Genomic DNA, 19,528 nt, shown 5'->3' on the forward strand with positions numbered 1-19,528 from the left:
GAATTCAGTAATAGCAATGCCATTAAATGTCAAGGAGCAATGGTTAAATTCTCTCATAGGAAATAGTCATTGTCTGCCATTTGTCTGCTCAAGCCTCAATGTTGTCCAGGACTTGTTGTATTTTGCCATGGACTGCTTCATTTGTGAATGGTGCTGAATATTGCACAATCATCAGTGAACATCCCACTCCTGACCTTATGATAAAGGGAAGGTCATTGATTAAGCAGCTGTAGATGGTTGAGCCTAGGACAGTATTCTGAGGAAATCCTGCAGAGCTGACCTGGACTTGAGATGACTGACTTCCAAAAAGAACAAATGAATCTTTTGTGCCAGAAACGACTGCAACCAGCAGAGAGGTCTCCCCTCCACATCGCGATTGCCACTGACTCTAGTTTGCAAGGTCTATTTAATGTCATACTCAGGCAAATGCTGCCTTAATGTCAAGGGAGTCATTCACAACTCACCTACCAAGTTCAGCTCTTCTGTCCATGCTTGAACTGAAGTCAATGGCCTCTGGTTAAGTCCGATCCGTGTATCAGTGAGCAGTAACTTTCTAAGCAGATTTGGGTTGGGGACGATGGGGTGAGCTAATGGGGCAGTAATTGGCCAGGTTAGATTTGCCCTGCATTTTGTGCACAGGACATACCTGGACAATTTTCCACATTGTAGGGTAGATGTCAGTCTTGAGGCTTGGCGGCTGGGGGATCAGCAGATTCTGAAGCATAGTCTTCAGTACTACTACCAGAATATTGTCAGGGCTCACAGTCTTTTCAGTTACCAGTGCCTCCAAGCATTTCTTCACATCATATGGAGTGAACTGAATTGTATAATGTCTGGGGATCACAGAAGGAGGCCAAGATAGATCATCCACTCAATACATCTGGCTGGAGATTGTTACAAATGCTTCAAAAATATCTTTTGCACTGATGCACTGGGCTCCCCATCGTTATTTAATTGTCCACCACCATTCACAACTGGATATAGCAGGACTACAGAGCTTAGGGCTGATCTGTTGGTTTAGGAATTATTTAGTCTTGACTGTCTATTGCTGCTTATTAGTCCTGGTTGTAGCTTCACGAGGTTGACATCTCACTGTTAGCTCATCCTAGTACTGCTTCTGCCATGTCATTCTTCCTCTTCGATTATCCAGGGTTGATCCCCTGGCTTGATGGTAATGATAGAGCAGGGGATATGCAAGGCCATGAGGTTGCAGATTTATGTTAGAGTACCATTCTGTTACTGTTGATTGCCCAAAGGGCTTCACAGATACCCAGTCTTGAGTTGCTAGATTTGCTTGAAGTCTATCCCATGGAACACAGTGGTAGTGCCGAGTAACATGATGGAAAGAACACTCAATGTAAAGTTGAGACTTTGTGTGCAGTGATCACTGCTTGTCATGCTATTCTGTGCAGAGACATCTGTAGCAGGCAGCTTGGTGAGGATGTGGTCAGGTTTGTTTTTCTCTCTATCCACTTTCCTTACCACCTGCCACAGACCCAGTTGAGCAGCTACGTCTTTTAAGACTCAACCAACGCAGTCAGTAATGGTACTGCTGAGCCACTCGTGGCAATTAGACTAAAGTGAGGGCTGCAAATGCTGGAGATTAGAGTCAAAAGTGTGGTGCTGGAAAAGCACATCAGGTCAGGTAGCATTCGAGGAGCAGGAGAATCGACGATTGGTGCTTTTGCCCAAAACGTTGATTTTCCTGCTCCTCAGATGCTGCCACGTATGCAGGTTGTCATTCAGATCTCCCACACAGAGTCCATTCTGCATCCTTGCTACCCTCGGTGCTCCCTCCAATTGATGTTCAACATGAAAGAGCACAGATTCATCAGCCAAAGGAGTGTGGTATGTGGTAAATATTTCATTGTCCATGTTTGACCTGGTGCCATGAGACTTCATAGTCTGCAGTCAATGTTGAGGAGTCCCAGGTTAACTCCCTCCTGACTGTATAAAACAGTGCCAGTCGGGCAGGACATACGCAGCAATGGTGATTGTGTTGATTGGAAATGGTTTGTAATGTATCAATCTGTGAGTATGACTATAAGGATATTGCTTAATTGGTCTGAGAGTTAAGCAACATCTTTATAGTCCTAATTTTGGTAATGGCCCTAGACATGAGGAAGGAGGACTTTTCCGAGTCAACTTTGCAGCTCTGAGCTCGTCAATTGCCATTTCTGATGCCTATCTCCAAAGGGAGGGAGTTGAAGAAGGTCCTTCGAAATGAAAGACTTTCATTTGCACTTTCTAATGTTGATGTCTTTTTCCTAATTTAGATTGCGTTCTTTCCATAGATTATTGAGGGAGGTGAAATATCCACTTTGGGAATTTACTTTTGCGTTTTACTTTAACTGGCAAATTTGGAGTTGAACAATTGTTGGCTCCAAACAGTGGGATACACTAGGTTAAAGTCTGCAACTGACCCCAGGGAAATGAAATACCTGTTATTTCTCAGTGGAACTTTTGCATCCAGGATCATGATCACAACAAATTTTGGCATTATTATCAGGAAATTATACATTCCATTTCAATTTCCCATCTCCTCCCATATTCCAGCAGCCATACATCCGAATCCTTTAAGCTGCTGCACAATGTAACTTCATAATGGATTGTTTGAGTAGCACAAGTTTGAGGAAGGGCAAAGATTTCCTCTGGTAATATGTACAAGTAGGTATGAAATTATTGGGAGATTAGTGACAGCAGAGTGACTAGGGATGGGAACTGAATATCCAAGGAATTTAGTTTTTAGGAAGCACAAACAAAAAAGTAAAGGAGGCAGGGTTGAAGAGAAAATTGATGTAACAATGAGGGAAGATATTCGTTCTAGCAAATGGGTATAACTTAGAAACACCAAGGGGCAGAAAAACATAGTGGGGATTGTACACAGACCACAAACTGGCATGGTAATGTTGGAGAAAGCATTAAACATGAAATTAGGGCCCCAGCAATGGAGATACAGCAGAAATTTGGGTGACATTACTCTGTATTTAGATTGGACAGGTCAAATCAGTAACAATTCCATAGAGGAGGAATTCCTGGAGGATGTATGGGATGGTTTTCTGGATCAATATATCAAGGTACCAACTTGACAACAGGTCATCCTAAACTGGATATAAGCTCATCTTGGAAGGGTATATTAGTAATCTAAATCTATGAGGTTCCTTGGTGGACAAAGTTGAGAATGTGGTGCTGGAAAAGCAAAGCAGGTCAGGCAGCAACCGAGGAGCAGGAGAATCGACATTTCGGTAGGTTTTCCAGATGAAGGACTCTTGCCTGAAACATCGATTTTCCTGCTCCTCGGATGCTGCCTGACCTGCTGTGCTTTTCCAGCACCACACTTTCCACTCTGACCTCCATCATCTGCAGTCCTCAGTTTCGCCCCTTTGGCGGACGGAGACATAGATAGAATTCTTCGTTAAGATAGAAAGTGACATAGTTAATTCTGAGACTAGGGTCCTTAATCTAAATAAAGCAACTACAAAAATATGAGCTGGTTGTGCTAAATTGGTACACACTATTTTAACGAGATGACTAGATTGGCAATGGCCAACATCTAAAGAGCATATGGAGGAACTGAGCAATTGTTCTTTCCTGAAAGCAACCAATGCTGGAGATCACAGCGGGTCAGACAGCATCCACAAAGAAGTTATTCTTTCCTGATGGGCACAAAAATATAACGGGAAAGGTGGCCCAACCATGGCGAACAAGGGAAAGGAAGGATATCATTAGTTCCAAGGAAGGTTGTAGAAATTCCTCCCAAAAAAAACAGGAGATTTGAGGATTAGGAGAAGGTCAAAGGGATTAATTAAGAGAGGGAAAATAGTACAAGAGTAAGCTTGCAGGGAACATCATAACTGATTGTAAGCGCTTCTACTAACATGAAGAGAAAAGGTTTAGTGAAGACAAATGTAGAGCCTTTCCAATCAAAAATAGATGATGTTAAAATGGGGAACAACTAGATGGCAGATTAATTAAATACATAGTTTAATTCTGTTTTCAAACAGGAGAACACAAATAACATCCCAAAGAATTAGGGAACAAAGGGTCTAATGTTTTATTAGGGAAATGGTGTTGCGGAAATGGTGGGTTTAAAGACTTAAGGGACCACCACTGGAAATAATCGACGCATTTGTGGAAGCTTTCAAGAGCCTATAGGCTCTGAAACAGTTCCTATGGATCAGAAGGTAGCTAATGTAACCCCACTATTTAAAAAGGGTGGTGAACAGAGAGCATAGACCAGCTTGCCTGACTATCAGTTGTGGAGAAAATAATGGAGTCAATTAACAAAGATTTAAAAATAGAGCACTTGGAAAATAGTACAAGATTAGATAGCATAGAATTAGAAAAAGGAAGTCATAAATACGCTAGAATCTTTCAAGGATGTAACCAATTGGTCAGGGGCAGCCTTGGATTTTCAAAAGACTTTCAGTAAGGTCCCACATGAGTGACAAATGAAATGGTAAAAGAGCAATTAAGATGTAAAAGAGGTGTTAATGATAGGAGTGAGAAGGAGAAAATGGATCCACGATGCTGAAAGCAAAGCCGACAAGATAAAAAAAAGACATAATGCAGGTGCTTAGGTATGTTGAGGAGGCTTCTGATCAAAGTGGAAAACACTGCTCATACTCTCAAGTTGTTGAACTTAATGTTGAGTCTGAAGTCCTGTAAAGTACCTAAATGAAAAATGAGGGGCTGTTTTTCCACTTTGCACAGAGCTTCACTGGAACATTGCTGCAGGCCTAGGTAAGAAACAGCTTGAGAGCAAAATGGTGCATTGAAATAGCAAGGAAATGAAAGGTTGGGGGTCATTCTTATGGGCAGAGTAAAAGTATTCCACTAAACTGTTAGCCAGTCTGTGTTTGGTTTCACCAATGTAGAGGAGACCGCATTGTGAGCAGTAAATACAGTAGACTGGATTGAAAGATGTACAACTGAAACACTGGAAATTCACCTAGAAGTTGTATTTGGAACATTGGACAGTAAGAAGGTAGGCGGTAAAAGGGCAATTGTTACATCTGTGATTGCATGAGAAGATGTCATGGAAGCATTTGGAGTGATAGAGCAGACTCAGGGTTTCATAGAGGAATAGTCTTTCTGGAACAGAGGAGAGAGGAAGATGTATTTGGTGGTGGTATCTTTTTGAGATGGTGGTAATGGTGGAGGATGGTGTTTTGAATGTGAAAGCTGGTGGAATGGAAACTGTGGACAAGGGCAACCTTATTGTTGTTCTGGGAGGTGAGGGCAGAAGTCAAAGAAATGGGGTGACTCCGCTGAGGGTACTGTCAAGCTGCCTTCTGTTTTGGGACAATTCTGTGAAATTAAGTGAATTTAAATATAGTTGGGGGTGATGGTTGGCAGAGAGATGATGGCAGAGCTAAGTTGTCAGGTTGCATCTGAAGATAAATTCTGCACTTTCAGATCACGCCTCAAAAGAGTAGCATGTAGATGAGAAATAGAAGTGGACTAGGAATAGTCTTGGAGAACAGCAGGGGCAACAATGCAGGAGCAGGAAGATAAGCCATTGCAAGGGACTCTCTGCTTACGATCAGATGGAAAAGAATGGAATCAGGTGTGGTGAACCATTCCAAGTGCTTTGCAGAATTGATGATTACTCAGTCAGAGCCCCTGTCCCAAGACCTTAAAGTAGATGTTACAGATCTAGAACTGAAAGCTTGGTCGAAGTGGTTAAAGCATCTTACGTAAAGACAGGTTTGAGGAGAGAACTCCTCCAAGGCATTAGGAGCTGAAGGTTCAGTTACCAGTGCTGGAGTGATACCAGTTGAGGATGGGGACAAAGACAGAACAGGACAAACAGTGAGACCTGGTTGTCTTACCTCTTTTGGTTAGAGTGGCGCTGGAAAAGCACAGCAGGTCAGGCAGCATCCGAGGAGCAGGAAAATTGATGTTTCAGGCAAAAGCCCTTCATCAGGAATCCTGCCCGAAACGTCGATTTTCCCGCTCCTCGGATGCAGGCTGACCTGCTGTGCTTTTCCAGCACCACTCTAATCTTGACTCTAATCTCCAACATCTGAAGTACCCACTTCCGCCTGTCTTACCTCTTGGCATGTCCTGGCACCTGCCCTTGAACGACAATCATCTTTCCATCTTGAAGTCCACCAAGGATAGTCCCAATGAAAGGGATAATCTGAAATAGAACAAGTAGAATACTCAAGACTCTATCTTACGCCATGTTGCTGTGGCTGCAGAATTTTCTCCATACATACAAAGCACCCCCTTGTCTCAGGCCACCCCCTCACTGCTTCCTGTACCTCTCCTGTAGTGTTGGTGATCCATCTGCTATCTCTGTCCTTCTGAGTTTATGAGTGTGGGGTTGAAAGGAGCTTGGCTGAGTTACTGCAGTTTATCTTATTGATGTATCTCTGCCAGACAAACGGTCCGCTCTGTCCTCCAATTATGAGACCCAATGTTTACCAAAGTTAAAAACAAAACTGAGGAACTTCTGCTATCACCAGGTCAACAGCATATCCCCATCCCCTCACTCACTTCCTCACTTCTTTCCCTCTCTCACACCCTCACTCACTGTCCCTCACTCACCCTCTCTTTCTCCCTCCACCTCTTCCTCACACTCTCCCTCATTCTCCCTTCTCTCCCTCACGCCCTCATTCTCGCCATCCCACTCTCTCCCCTTCACTCTCTCTCAGTCCCTGCTTTACTCTCAGTCCCTGCTGTTCTTTCCCCATCACGCCCTCCCCTCTCATTACTTCCTCCATCAGTTTCTTGCTTCTCCCTCCTACCTTCCACCTCCTCACTGTCTCTCCCTCAGTCCCTCACTCTCGTCCACTCTCCTTCACTCTGTCCCACCCGCTCTCATTCTCTTTATCTCACAGTCTATCACACACTTTCACTCGCCCCCACCCCGTGAATTCATTCTCTTCTTACTCGTGAATTTAACACAACATTGCGGTTACTCGGAGGAAACAATCAGCGGCGGAGAGCTGACGCTTTGGGCCAGTTGGTATTTGCGAGTGCTGGATGGGGATTGCGGGCACTGGGGCAGTTTGTAGCTACATACCGGGTTATAGATGGGCTGCTGTTCCATTCTGTCCTAATGCGAATCTCTGGCGCTAGTCTGTGCGCAATCCCCCAACTGCGACTGTCCCTCTGAAAAATACACTGTCGGGAAGCGAGTCGGCTCTCACACAGAAACGAAACTTACATTTAGTTTCGATTTTCATCAGAAACGTGTTCCGCCGATCTCTCCCAATGCCTGTCAAAGTGACCTTTGAGTTCATTGTCTGTTTACAGTCACACTTGCCTTATATTATTCTTGTTTCTGGACAAGGCTAGCGCCGTTTTCCTTTCAACAGAGGAGGCTAAGGGGGAGCTGATTGAAGTGAACAAAGTTGTGAAGGTGGTCAGAGTCGATAAGTAGGCCTTACCCCTTAGTTGGGATGTGAGGGCGTGGGAGGTCAGTAACTGGTTTTAAGGTTACAGGGAATTTGAGAAAAATAATTTTCTCTTAGAGGGTGGGGGAATCTCGAACTCAATGCCTAAAAGGGTGGGAGAGGTATTAAGCTCCTCCCATTCGTATGCCACCTTCATACTTAAATTCAAGAAAAGAAAATCCCGTTGAAGATTTTAAAATACTGCCGTGCCATTTCACGTGTACGCAATGAATAAAGTCTATTACTTGACTCCAAAAAAGATAAATACCCCAGTCTAATAATTACTTATATGCTAAATGGGTTGTCTGCTCTCTCTGTTATGCAATTGCTATTCTTAATTCTCTATTCTCAAAGTACTCTGCTCTCTCCGTTCTATATACAGATTTTTTAAAAATTTCCTTGGCAAAACTATTCATAGAATCCCTATAGTTTGGAGGCAGGCCATTCAGCCCAATAAGTCCACACCAGCCCTCCAAAGAGTAACCCACCCAGAACCATTCCCCTACCCTTGGATTGTGGGAGGAAATCAGAGTGGCCAAAGGAAACCCACGTGGACACAAGGAAAATGTGCAAATGCCACACAGACTGTGGGCCAAGGCTGGAATCAATCCCAGGTCCCTGGTGCTATGAGGCAGTAGTGCTAGCCACTGAGCCACTGTGTCACCTATTGTAAGACATTTGCCAGCCTGACTCCCAGCCCATTTTGGAAGTTAATTTTTTTAATAGATATTTTTATTGAAAATTTAACATATTTTTACAAGTTTACAAATAAAAAACCCGAGCATTAACACTGATATACAATTAAATCTTAAATAAATAATAGCCAAACAAAAGAGCTGATGAAGGGCTTTTGCCCGAAACGTCGATTTCGCTGCTCATTGGATGCTGCCTGAACTGCTGTGCTCTTCCAGCACCACTAATCCAGTATTTGGTTTTCAGCATCTGCAGTCATTGTTTTTACCACATAGGAGATGCTCCTGACTTAAATTTTGCCAATTGGTCCGGTGCCGTATGAGCCCTGTGAAGTATCTTCAATTGAATGGCCTGGGTTCTGTTGCAGGGGGAGTGGGTGTAGGGGGAGTGGGGTGTAGGGGGAGTGGGGTGTAGAGGGAGTGGGGATCTGGGGGATACTCCTGCAGTATTCTTGGGAATCCTATCTATTTCCGGGTCCATAATACAATTAAAATCTCCCCCTATAATTGTATGACGAGCACCGAGAGCCATCAATTTGGAGAAGGCTTCTGTTATAAATTTAAAAGGATGTGCCGGGGGACAATACAGATTTAAGATCCCATATTCCTCTCCATTTATAAGGGCTTTAATCAGAATATATATTCCAGATTCGTCTTTTATCTGATTTTGGATTTTGAAAGGGAGATTCTTCCGAATAAGGGTGACAACTCCCCAACTTTTTGAGCTGAAGGAAGAAAAGAAGGCCTGATCAAATCCACCCTGTCATAATTTCAAGTGTTCTTTATCCAATAAGTGTGTCTGCTGTAGGAGAGCTATATCAGCCTTTTCTTTCTTGAGGTTTGATAATATTTTCTTCCTTTTGATTGGTGAATTACTCCCCTTGACATTCCAGGTGCACCATTTAATCGACTGATTAACCATAGTCGTCCGGGCAAGCCTGAGACCCCTCGGGAGGGGGAGCCCTATCCAAAACATCCCGAGCATAGAACATATAAAATTCACAAAAATAGAGGTTCTTTAATGCACTCACATCAATATAATAAAAAACTATTTCTAAATGGAAAAAATATAAAACAGATTTAAATGGAGATTTCCCCCCTTGTTCCCAGGGGGCATCACTTCCTTTCCAAAAGTCCATCAAAACCTTGACCCAGGCACCCCACTATAGAATAAAGAAAATTCAAATGTACTACAAAGCTAGAGTTAACAGTGAGTACCCTACCCCTCCTCCCCACCCACACCAACACCTAGATATCTTTGGTAATGTTAATACCATGTATGAACATATATAACTATAAAATTACAGTCTCAACAAATAATAATTAAATATAGTAATACAAAATAACAGGGGAAAACAGCCCCTCTCTTAAAGACAGAGATAAAATAAGATAAGGTAACCACCTCCCCCCACCTACATTAACTAGACCCCCAGCCTATATATATATATATATATATATATATATAAAGGGGAGAAAATCGCTAAGTGAAGAACAAATAAATAAATCCCTCTCTTCCGCCCCCCCCCCCCCGAGATAATATTAAACAGTAAGGTAATGAAAGGAAAAAAAAGGGGGTAAACCGGGTGGGGGTGGGCAGAACAACATCATTCACCACTCGAATTAACTCTTACAATTTATCTAAGAGAGTCCAGAAACTGCTTGGCCTTCTCCGGCGATCTGAAGTTGTATACGGACCCTTCATGGCTAAAACATCGCGTCGCTGGGTAGCACAGGGAGTACTGAATGTTTAAGTCCCTTAAACGCTTCTTCACTTCGTCAAACGCCTTTCTTCTTCAGACCAAAGCTGGGGAAAAGTCCTGGAATAGCATAATCTTGAATCCTTTATAAATCATGAACTTGGGGATCTTTCTGGAAGCTTCTAAGAGCATCTGCCTCTCCTTGTAGCTCTGCAGCCGGAACAGGACCGGGCGGGGGCGCTGGTTCGAGCTGGGCCTACACATTGCAACCCGGTAGGCCCATTCCACCCTTACCTGGCCTGATCCAGCCTCCAGATTTAACAGCTGTGGAAGCCACTGCTCAAGGAACGCTGTAAGCTGGCCTTAATCTTTCCATTCAGAAAGGCCCAGCAAATGAATATGTTTTCAACGACCTGATTCTGCGGTAGTCTTGGAGGTCGCAGCCTTTAGCTCCGCCCCTCCGATTCGGTGCTCGATTTCCTCAATGTCTCAGTTGTGCTTTTGTAGCGCGGCCAAGAGTGAATTCCTTCTGCTCCGGGACTCTTCAATAAAGGAATCGCCACCATAGGTGAGTCTCCCGGGGTGGCTGTGGACGCCTCTGCTGCAGCTGGGGAGGGTGGGGGAGGGGTTCCTGTGTGCTGAGAGCTGCGTGCACCTTTCCCCTTAGTCATTTTTGCAGGAGACTAGACTGTTTAAATTTAGTACAGAGCAACGAATTAAGTAAAAACTATTTTAAATGATTTGGTGAGTGTGGTGGAGGCGGGTGGCCCACTTTGCCTAAGTCTTGGGAGGAGCACTATAGTCTCAGACTTGCTGGGTCGCCGCCATCTTGGATCTTGGAAGATGATTATTAAATAAATGCATCTTTGAAAAAATAAATTCTGTTCCTAATAAAATAAACTATGATCATTGTGACAATACTATGGCTTTAAGTGTATTTGGCCGTGTATCTTTTTATGAAGAAAGGTTGGGACAGGTGCTTGCAGTCTGCTCCAAAGGTATTCAAATAAACAGCGTGAGGGGCTTTGGGGATTTTTTAAAAGTTGGAACAATAGAAGCAGCCTGAATGGGTGGGGTAAAGCTTTCACAGAACCAGGAGTTTTGTTTAGTTTTAGCCTTCAGTAGCAGTTGCTGTTGGAGAATCATGAAGCTGGAAGCTGTTTTTCCTCAGCTGAAAGCTGGGGTTCTCTTCTTGTTGCTAGAATTGTATGTGAGACAATCTATTTTACTGAATTGGCCGGTATCAAAAAGTGTGGTGCTGGAAAAGCAGCATCTGAGGAGTAGGAGAGTCAATGTTTTGTGCATAAGCTCTTCGTCAGCTGACATCCTGCATCTTCCCAGTTTGTACTTATTTCCCTTTATCCACAGTAAAGTTTTAATGTGTTGATTCAGTACAGAAGTCTGTTTGCTGAGGCTCCTTTTATTTGCCAAATGTGAATGATCAAGTTCTTCAAACCTCTCTGCATTATTCACTTTAACAATTCCTGCAGTACTGAGATCCACGTTCTCATCACTGTTTGATGTTAACCAGTCTCTTATGAGTTCCCTGTTATTTTCTTGGTGATTATCTTATATTAACAGCTTCTCGTCATACTGTTCCCTATGAGGTGTGGTGTGGACTTGTTTGGCCGAAGAGCCTGTTTCCACACTGTCGGTAATCTAATTATAATCTGCTGGTCAATGAGGTGGTGCTGATGGACAGAGAGGTTGAGAATGTACATATGACATTACATTGCATTGAGTGTGGATTTTAGGACATAGTAGAAACATTCTGTCTGAGCAGCGTTGTGTGTCATGACATTACCTATAGTCCTGGATGGAGTTGAAACACAAAGAATGGAGCTTCAGTCCAAATCCATGTGAATTCAAATGTTATGAGTGAACTAGAAAGCAGTAAAGGTGAACAAGTTGAAAGAATAAAAAATAAGTATCATCAGAGAGAAGAAACCTTCTACAAGGTGGGCATACCTGGAAGAGAAGAGGCAATGCGTTGAAAACACCAATGTAAACAAAGTACTGCAAATGCTGGCGATCCAGAGTAAAAACAGAGAAGGTTATTAGGAAAGGTCAATCATGCTGGGCCATCTAGAAACAAAAGTTCTGAGGAGTGACCTGATGGGGATAATGGGAAGGCATGATTTGAGGTCTTTAGAGACATACAGACAGGTTAGGTAAATGAGCATAAACTTGGCAGATGGAATATAAATGAAGAAATGTAAGGTTTTGCATTTTAGCAGGAAGAATAGAATAATGGAATATCACTTGAATAGAAAAAGTCTGTAGGAAGCTGCAGCATCTCGGGACTTGGGCTCCTTGTGCATGAATCACAGTAATGTTCAACAAATATCAGGGAAGATGAAAGGGCTATTAGCCTTTATTTCAAAGGTGTGGAGGTGCTGGTGTTGGACTGCAGTGGACAAAGTCAGAAGTCACATAATACCAGATTATAGTCCAAAAAGTCTATTTGAAATCACAAGCTTCCGGAGTGTTGCTCCTTCATCAGATGAACTCATAGTGTCATAGAGATGCACAGCACGGAAACAGACCCTTCGGTCCAACTCGTCCATGCAATAACGTGTAGCACTCCGAAAGCTTGTGATTTCAAATAAACCTGGTATAACCTGGTATCATGTGACTTCTGACCTTACTTGAAAGGGAATGGAGTATAAACACAGAGAGGTCTTGCAAAGCACAAAACAAAACAGTAGTCAGAACACACTCAGAAAAACTGGAAGCAGTTTTCCTTATCTTTTAAGATCCCTTTCTCTAAAGAAAGATACACTGGCATTGGATGCAGTCCAAAGACCATTTACAAAGTTGATTCCGAGCATGGAGGGATTGTCTTACAAGGAGAGGTTGAGTTGGCTGGAGTTCAAAAGAATGAAAGATGATCTGATTGAAACACATAAGATTCTTAGATGGGCTTGACAGAGTAGGTTGTGGAGAGATTGCTTCCACTTATGGGAGACCCTAACACAGAGGGCAGAATCTCAGAATAAAAGGATGCCCACTTAAGACAGAGATGAAGGGGATTTCTTTTCCCTCAGGTTGTAATTACTTTGTGGAATTATTTATGGCAGGGGGCTGTGGAGACTGGGCTATTAAGTGAATTAAAATTATAGAATGATACAGGTACAGAAGAGGCCCTTTGGCCATTCAGGTCTGCACCACAAACAATACCCAATTGTCTAATCTACTCCCACTTTCCCACACTAGGCCCATAGCCTTGAGTGTTATGACACTTCAAGAGCTCATTCAATTACTCTTTAAAAGTTACGAAGTTTCCACCTCAACTACTTTCGCAGGCAATATTTCCAGACCCCATTACCCTATGGGTGAGAAGGATTTTCCTCAAATCCCTTCTAAACCTATTGCTTTTCACTTTAAAATTATACCTCCTGGTTATTGACCCTTCAACTAAGGGAACCAGCTGCTTTCAATTCATCCTGTCCATGCTCCTTGTAATCTTATACACCTCTAATAGGTAACCCCCTCAATCTTGTCTGCTCCAAAGAAAGCAACCTGAGCTTATCCAGCCTCTCTTCATAGCTAAATGCTCTATCCCTAGCAACATCCTGGTGAGTTCTAAGGAAAGATCACTCAACCCAAAGCATTAATTCTGATTTCTCTCCACAGATACTGCAACATGCTGAGATCTTCCAGCGACTTCTTTTTTGTAACATCCAATTACATCCCTCCTACAGTGCAGGGGGCAGAACTGTACATAATACTCCAGCTGTGGCCTAACCAAAGTTCCAGCATGTTCCCCCCCCCCCCCCCCCCCCGCCACCCCCCAAACCATTAGTATAATTTATGCCACTGCTGATAAGGCAAGCATCCCAAATGCCTTCTTACCCTTTTAACCTATCTTGCCACCTTCAGGAATCTGTGGACAAACACACTAAGACCTTTGAGTTTCCTAGTGTCCTGCCACTCACTGTGTACTTCATTGTCTTGGTCCTTCTTCCAAAGTGCATCACCTCACATTTATCAGGGTTAGACCATGACATACAGAAGCATAATTAGGCCATTTGCCCTATCAAGTCTGGTCTACCATTCAATCATGGTTGATATGTTTCTCAACACTAACCCCTATCACTGATGTTATACTCGCTGGTCTATAGTTCCCTAGTCTATCTCTACCACCCTTCTTGGAAAGTAAAACCACATTTTGGGATGGTACGGTGGCCCAGTGGTTACAGTGGCCCGGTGGTTCACAGTGCCAGCGACCCAGGGTCTATTCCTGCCTCGGGCGACGGTCTGTGTGGAAATTTGCACGTTCTCGCCATGTCTTCATGAGTTTCCTCCGGGTGCTCCAGTTTCCGCCCACAAACCAAAGTTGTGCAGGTTAGGGTGAGTTGGCCATGCTAAATTGCCTATAGTGTTCTGGGATGTTTAGGTTAGGTGTATTAGTCAGGGTAAATGTAGGGGAATGGGTCTGGGTGAGTTACTCTTCGGAGGGTCAGTGTGGACTTGTTGGGCTGAAGGGCCTGTTTCCACATTGTAGGGATTCTATATAATTCTATACCTATCGTCCAGTCCTCTGACGTCTCCCCTGTGGCAAGAGATACTATAAAAATTTGGTCAGAATGCCTATAATCTTCTCCCTGGATATAACTCATGTGGACCTGGGGATGGGTCCATTTACTTCCTTGCTTCTTACATCAATCTGCTCAAGAGCGTCTCAGTACATGTAGTCAAATTATTTACATGCATCCTCCTTCTCCCAAGTAAAGACAGGTGTGAAGTTCTCATCTAACACTCTACCAATATCCTCTAGCTTCACACATAGATTGCCCACCTGAGTGCCGTAAGGGATCTACCCATTCCCTGGTTATTCTCTTCAACTTGAAATACTTGCAAAGTATCGTGGGATTCTCCCCAGTCTTGCCTGCCCGCATTTTGTCAAATCCCCTCTTTGCTCTCCTAATTGCTTTCTTTAGCTCCCTTGCACTTCCTGTCCTCCTCTATGACCCCCAATGTTTTGCTGCCTACGTACCTTTTATGCATCGTTCTTCCATTTTCATCCAATCTTGCATATTCCTAGATATCCAGGGTTCTCCAGGCCTGTTGGTCCTACATTTCACCCTAAAGGGAACATGTGGGCCTATATTCCTGTCAGTCATTTTTTTGAACCCACTGCTGTGCCATAGATTTACCCTCAAGTAGTTATTCTGAGTCTATTTTATTGCTGTATTCAAGGCTGAGAAGGACAATTTTTAATCACTAAGTGAATCAAGGATTATGGGAATAAGTCAGGAAAATAGAGTTAAGTATTATCAGATTAGCCAGCATCTCACTGAATGGCTGAGCAAATTCGATGGAATAAATGGCTTATTTCTGATCCTCAATATTATGATCTTATCTTTTAAGATGAAGAAGTGTCTGATAGAGTATGCTTGGAGGTTTGTGGAGGAGACTAAAATGAGGGGCCATTAGAGAGAGTGCAGTGAGGAGACTGCACTGTCTTCCTGACTCACTTTGACTCCCACAGTCTTCATGGGCTGTCAACCAGGAGTGACGGTTGCGTAGAGTGCAAGGTCAGGAATTTTCTCGGGGCCCAGGAATGGTTTCTTTGGGTTTTTTTTTGGGGCCACAGCATGAGACCCCAAGCAGCATGCTGGAATGTGAGCAGATGAAGGCAAAGAGACCACACAGGATGGTTCCCAGATCCCTGTGAACGGTGGCAGGAGACTGGTCTAGGATGAGCATTGAGCTGCTCGTAGGACAGGTGTTATGGACTAGGCCAGACCACTCAAAACATTCTTAAGCAGGCAGCCCAGATCATATCTTTGCAATTTGTTTCAGTAAGTGTACAGTGAAAATTACCCGGGGTAAGTTAGTTAGGTTGACTACTTGGTTTTCAAACAGATAAAAACGTATTCACAAAATTACACAATGAAACACAAAGAACAGAATAAAGTAACCCTACAGAACTTAGTCTATCCAAACTAGACTTAATTATGCTGTTCCGACTATATGCAACAGCAATAATCAAACCCTCTTTCGAAAAAAAGTAATAATGGAACATATGCTTAAGGTTGAAGTTAGAAGGGCAGAAAGGGAGAGAGAGAGAGTTTCACAGCCTGTTTCCACACAGCTGAACTCCTAACTAGTTCTGGACTGAATTGTTCAGCTAGAGAGCTAACCACTCCCCTTTCATTATACAGGACACTTCTAAGACTTGACCACTTTGACTTGAAGTCTCATCTGTTTACATATAAGCAAAAAATACCCTTTAATCTCTGTACCAAGCCAGTCTAATCAGAACCGGGAGCTGTTTACAACAATTCTGAAAAAAGCCCAGGCCACAATACCCTTGAGAAAAGGAAGACCTTTTAGAAAAAAGGGACCAGCTTTGTTACACAGGCTAGAGAGTACAAAATGCCCCCCACCCCAAAATTTCAAGAATCGCCAAGATGCTGATGAATACTTTTGTGGTGTAGAGGGCGAGAGAATGTATGTCGGATGAGTTCAAGTGGAATAAGCATCAGGAATGCCATGAGTATGCCCACTTTCAACTATGTTAACTTTGCTGCAATTCAGAAAGAATTGAAGTAAAAACCCATTTTTGGTAGAGGAAGGAATAGGAGATAAAAGAAAAGCATTCAAAATCACTCACCTTTGCACCTGCTGAACAGAGAGCTTTCCCCTTCCCCATTATTTAACACAAGTCTGTAAAACTGATAATTCATCAAGGAGTTGAGCTCTTAAAAGTTTCCGTTGTAGTTCAAACATCAGTCAATTGTAAGTTGTTTGTTTCTTTAAGATAGGCTAATGGTAAGTGTGTTTTCCCTAGGATGGGGATTTCAAGACTTGGGGTAGGGGTGGGGGGAAGGAATATCTTTAAGGAGGGTTATGAGGGCAAATCTTCAGCACAGAGATTGGTACATGTGTTGAATGAACTTCCTGAGGAAGCGGTGAATGTGGGGCACAGTTACAATGTTTAAAAGATACTTAGCTAAGCTCATGAATAGAAAAGATTTGGAGGGATATGGGCCAGGAGGTAGGTAGAACTAGTTTAGTTTGGAATTATGTTCAGCATGGACTGGTTGGACCTAAGGGTCTGTTTGTGTGCTGTATAACTCTATGGCCCTATGACCATGATTCTATCAACCATGATTTTATTGAATGCAGTGCAGGCTGGTGCAGTTCTCTCCTGTGTATACTTTTATGTTTGGTGTCAGTGAGGTCACTGAGTTTGAATGGACCAATGTGTTTTTCTTGAATCATGTCAGATAATCATGAATAAATCTACTGATGCATTCAATAAAAACCCCTTTACCCAAAGGGTGGTGAGGATTCCCTCCCTAAAAGTAGTAGGGGTCAACCTACAGCATGTGAACTGTAACGGTTTAAGAAGGCAGCTCACCACCAACGTCTCAAAGGCAACTAGGAATGGACAATAAATGCTGGGCAGAAATGGGGACTGCAGATGCTGGAGTTCAGAGTCAAAATTATGTGGTGCTGAAAAAGCACAGCAGGTCAGGCAGCATCCGAGGAACAGGAAAATCGACGTTTGGGCAAAAGCCCTTCATCAGGGTTGGCCGATAAATGCTGGCCAGCCAGTGATGCCCACTTCCCACAAATGAATAAAAAAATGTGGAACTCATGATCACAATGAGAGTTTGAGGTGAATGTTGTAGATATGGTGAACACAGAGAAGAGAAGAGTGAAGAGAAGGAGGTAAGGAAAACAAATGTTGATGGTTTTGCTGAGAGGATGAGAGAAAGCTGTGAAGTATAAAGGTGAGAGTAGAGCAGTCAGTCTGAAGGTCTATGTATTGGCAATATTATTCAATAGAATAATCTGATCTCATGAAAGTTGTTCAGGGAGAAATATTGGTCAGGACACCAAGGAGAACTGTCATTGCGCTCCTATGAAATGGTGACCTGGTGAATAAATTAACTCCTTTGACACTGACATTGTCATCAGGTGCACAAAGTACACAGCTTTACACAAAGTGAGAGTTGAAGCTGAGTCCTCCAGCTCTGTACAGTTTATTGCATACTCCCTTCACCAGCTGAGGCACGGTGCAGTCTTTGGAGATTTGATTTTGACAAATCAAGACCATGACACTGTTTATTCCCATGTTTATTGTGCTTATTGTTTACTGAGGCATCAGCCATGGTTGAGAGACCATATTCTTCTCTCCTGATCATAAGATTTAATAGTAAGGGTTAGACTCAGAGAATTTGAATGCATAAACTTGACAGGCACTGAAACCAATGGAATGCTGCACTGCTCAAGGGGTGTTCTCTTAAAAGGGAGGTACCAACCTTACCCTCTGGTAAGTCCCATGACATGTACTCAAATAAGAATAGTCGAGTTTTCCCCAGAGTCCAGGCCAATATTTATCCTTCAATCAACATCACCAAAACAGATGAACTGGTCACTTTGTTGTAAGTGGGAGATTGCTGTATGCAAATTGTTTGCCACGTTTTTTACATTAGAGCAGTGACTACTTGGTGGTGCCTGTGTTGGACTGGGGTGGTCAAAGTTAAAAATCATACAACACCGGGTTATAATCCAACAGGTTTGTTTGGAAGCACTAGCTTTCAGAGAGCTAACGATGTCTATCTCATATGCTGCAGGCAAGGATGCCCTGAGGCATGGTACATTGGTGAGACCAAGCAGAGGCTACGGCAACAGATGAATGGACACTGCACAACAATCACCGTGCAGGCGTGTTCCCTCCCAGTCAGGGTCATTCGGCCTCGGACCTTCAGCTGACCATCCTCCAAGGCGGACTTCGGGACAAGCAACGATGTAGAGTGGTTGAACAGAAGCTGATAGCCAAGTTCCGTATCCATGGGGATGGCCTCAACCAGGACTTTGGGTTCATGTCACACTTTAGGTGACCCCACTGCACTATACACTCACACACAAACACACATACACAGACACTCTTACATGCTCACACACTCACACACACAACCACGCAGACCCTCCGTCACACACAAGCTCTCTCATATACACACAAATACACACCCCACACTAACCCCATCACACTGACACACACACTTAACCAAGCTTACACATATACACACACTCTATCACGTGCACTCACACCCACATGCAGACACTCACATGCACGCTCACTCTGTTGCTCCTACGTGCGCACACATATAAACTTATGGGGTGAATTTGTTTTTGCAGTATTGCATTTCATTTTGCTCAAAAACTGCATGAATCCATGTAAAACTCTGTAAAACTACACAGAGGGCTTGGCCGTCTGACTAAACATTGAGACACAGACAGACTTCACACCTATTGTTTGAAAAGCTAAACTAATTTGAGAAAGTAATTTGAAAGAAGTTCTGAGATTTACATAACAAAGAACAGAAACCAGTATATCCCATTCTAAAAAATGACAGCTTTAATCTCAGATTGTTTACTGTATCATATCTCCATGACACTGGACTCCTTTGGTTATACATTCTGTGGGCATGGTCTTAACAACCACAACCACTGATTAAGGAACGGAGCTCCGAAAACTAGTGCTTCCAAATAAACCTGTTGTCGTGTGATTTTTTAAATTTCAGAAGTACTCAATTGTCTGGAAAGTGCCAGGTCTCACTCCTTCAAGTTCCTAAACTGTTCCTCCCACAAAATCATAGGACATCATCATGGACTGCAGTGGTTTAAGAATGTAGCTTGCTACCACCTTCCCAAGATACAAACTAGGAATGGGCAATAAATGACAGCGAAGACACTCAGAGCCCATAAAAGA

General features: G+C 43.1%; 1 protein-coding gene across 5 annotated transcripts in view; it reads right to left on the reverse strand.

Annotated features, from left to right (window-relative positions):
- LOC140454440 (galectin-9B-like) overlaps positions 1 to 7,446 on the reverse strand; it is a 36,166-nt gene extending 28,720 nt beyond the window's left edge. For 2 of the 5 annotated variants that reach the window (XM_072549173.1, XM_072549172.1), the window contains exons 1-2: positions 7,034 to 7,171; positions 6,057 to 6,145 (exon numbers count right to left, since the gene is read on the reverse strand). In XM_072549173.1, the coding sequence (XP_072405274.1) occupies positions 6,057 to 6,145; positions 7,034 to 7,060 (116 nt within the window). In that variant the 5' untranslated portion in view covers positions 7,061 to 7,171. The other 3 variants (XM_072549174.1, XM_072549176.1, XM_072549175.1) reach the window with 3 other exon arrangements.
- Positions 7,447 to 19,528: the final 12,082 nt, after the last annotated feature.

Source organism: Chiloscyllium punctatum, chromosome 29, assembly GCF_047496795.1.
Source record: "Chiloscyllium punctatum isolate Juve2018m chromosome 29, sChiPun1.3, whole genome shotgun sequence".
Taxonomy (NCBI): domain Eukaryota; kingdom Metazoa; phylum Chordata; class Chondrichthyes; order Orectolobiformes; family Hemiscylliidae; genus Chiloscyllium; species Chiloscyllium punctatum.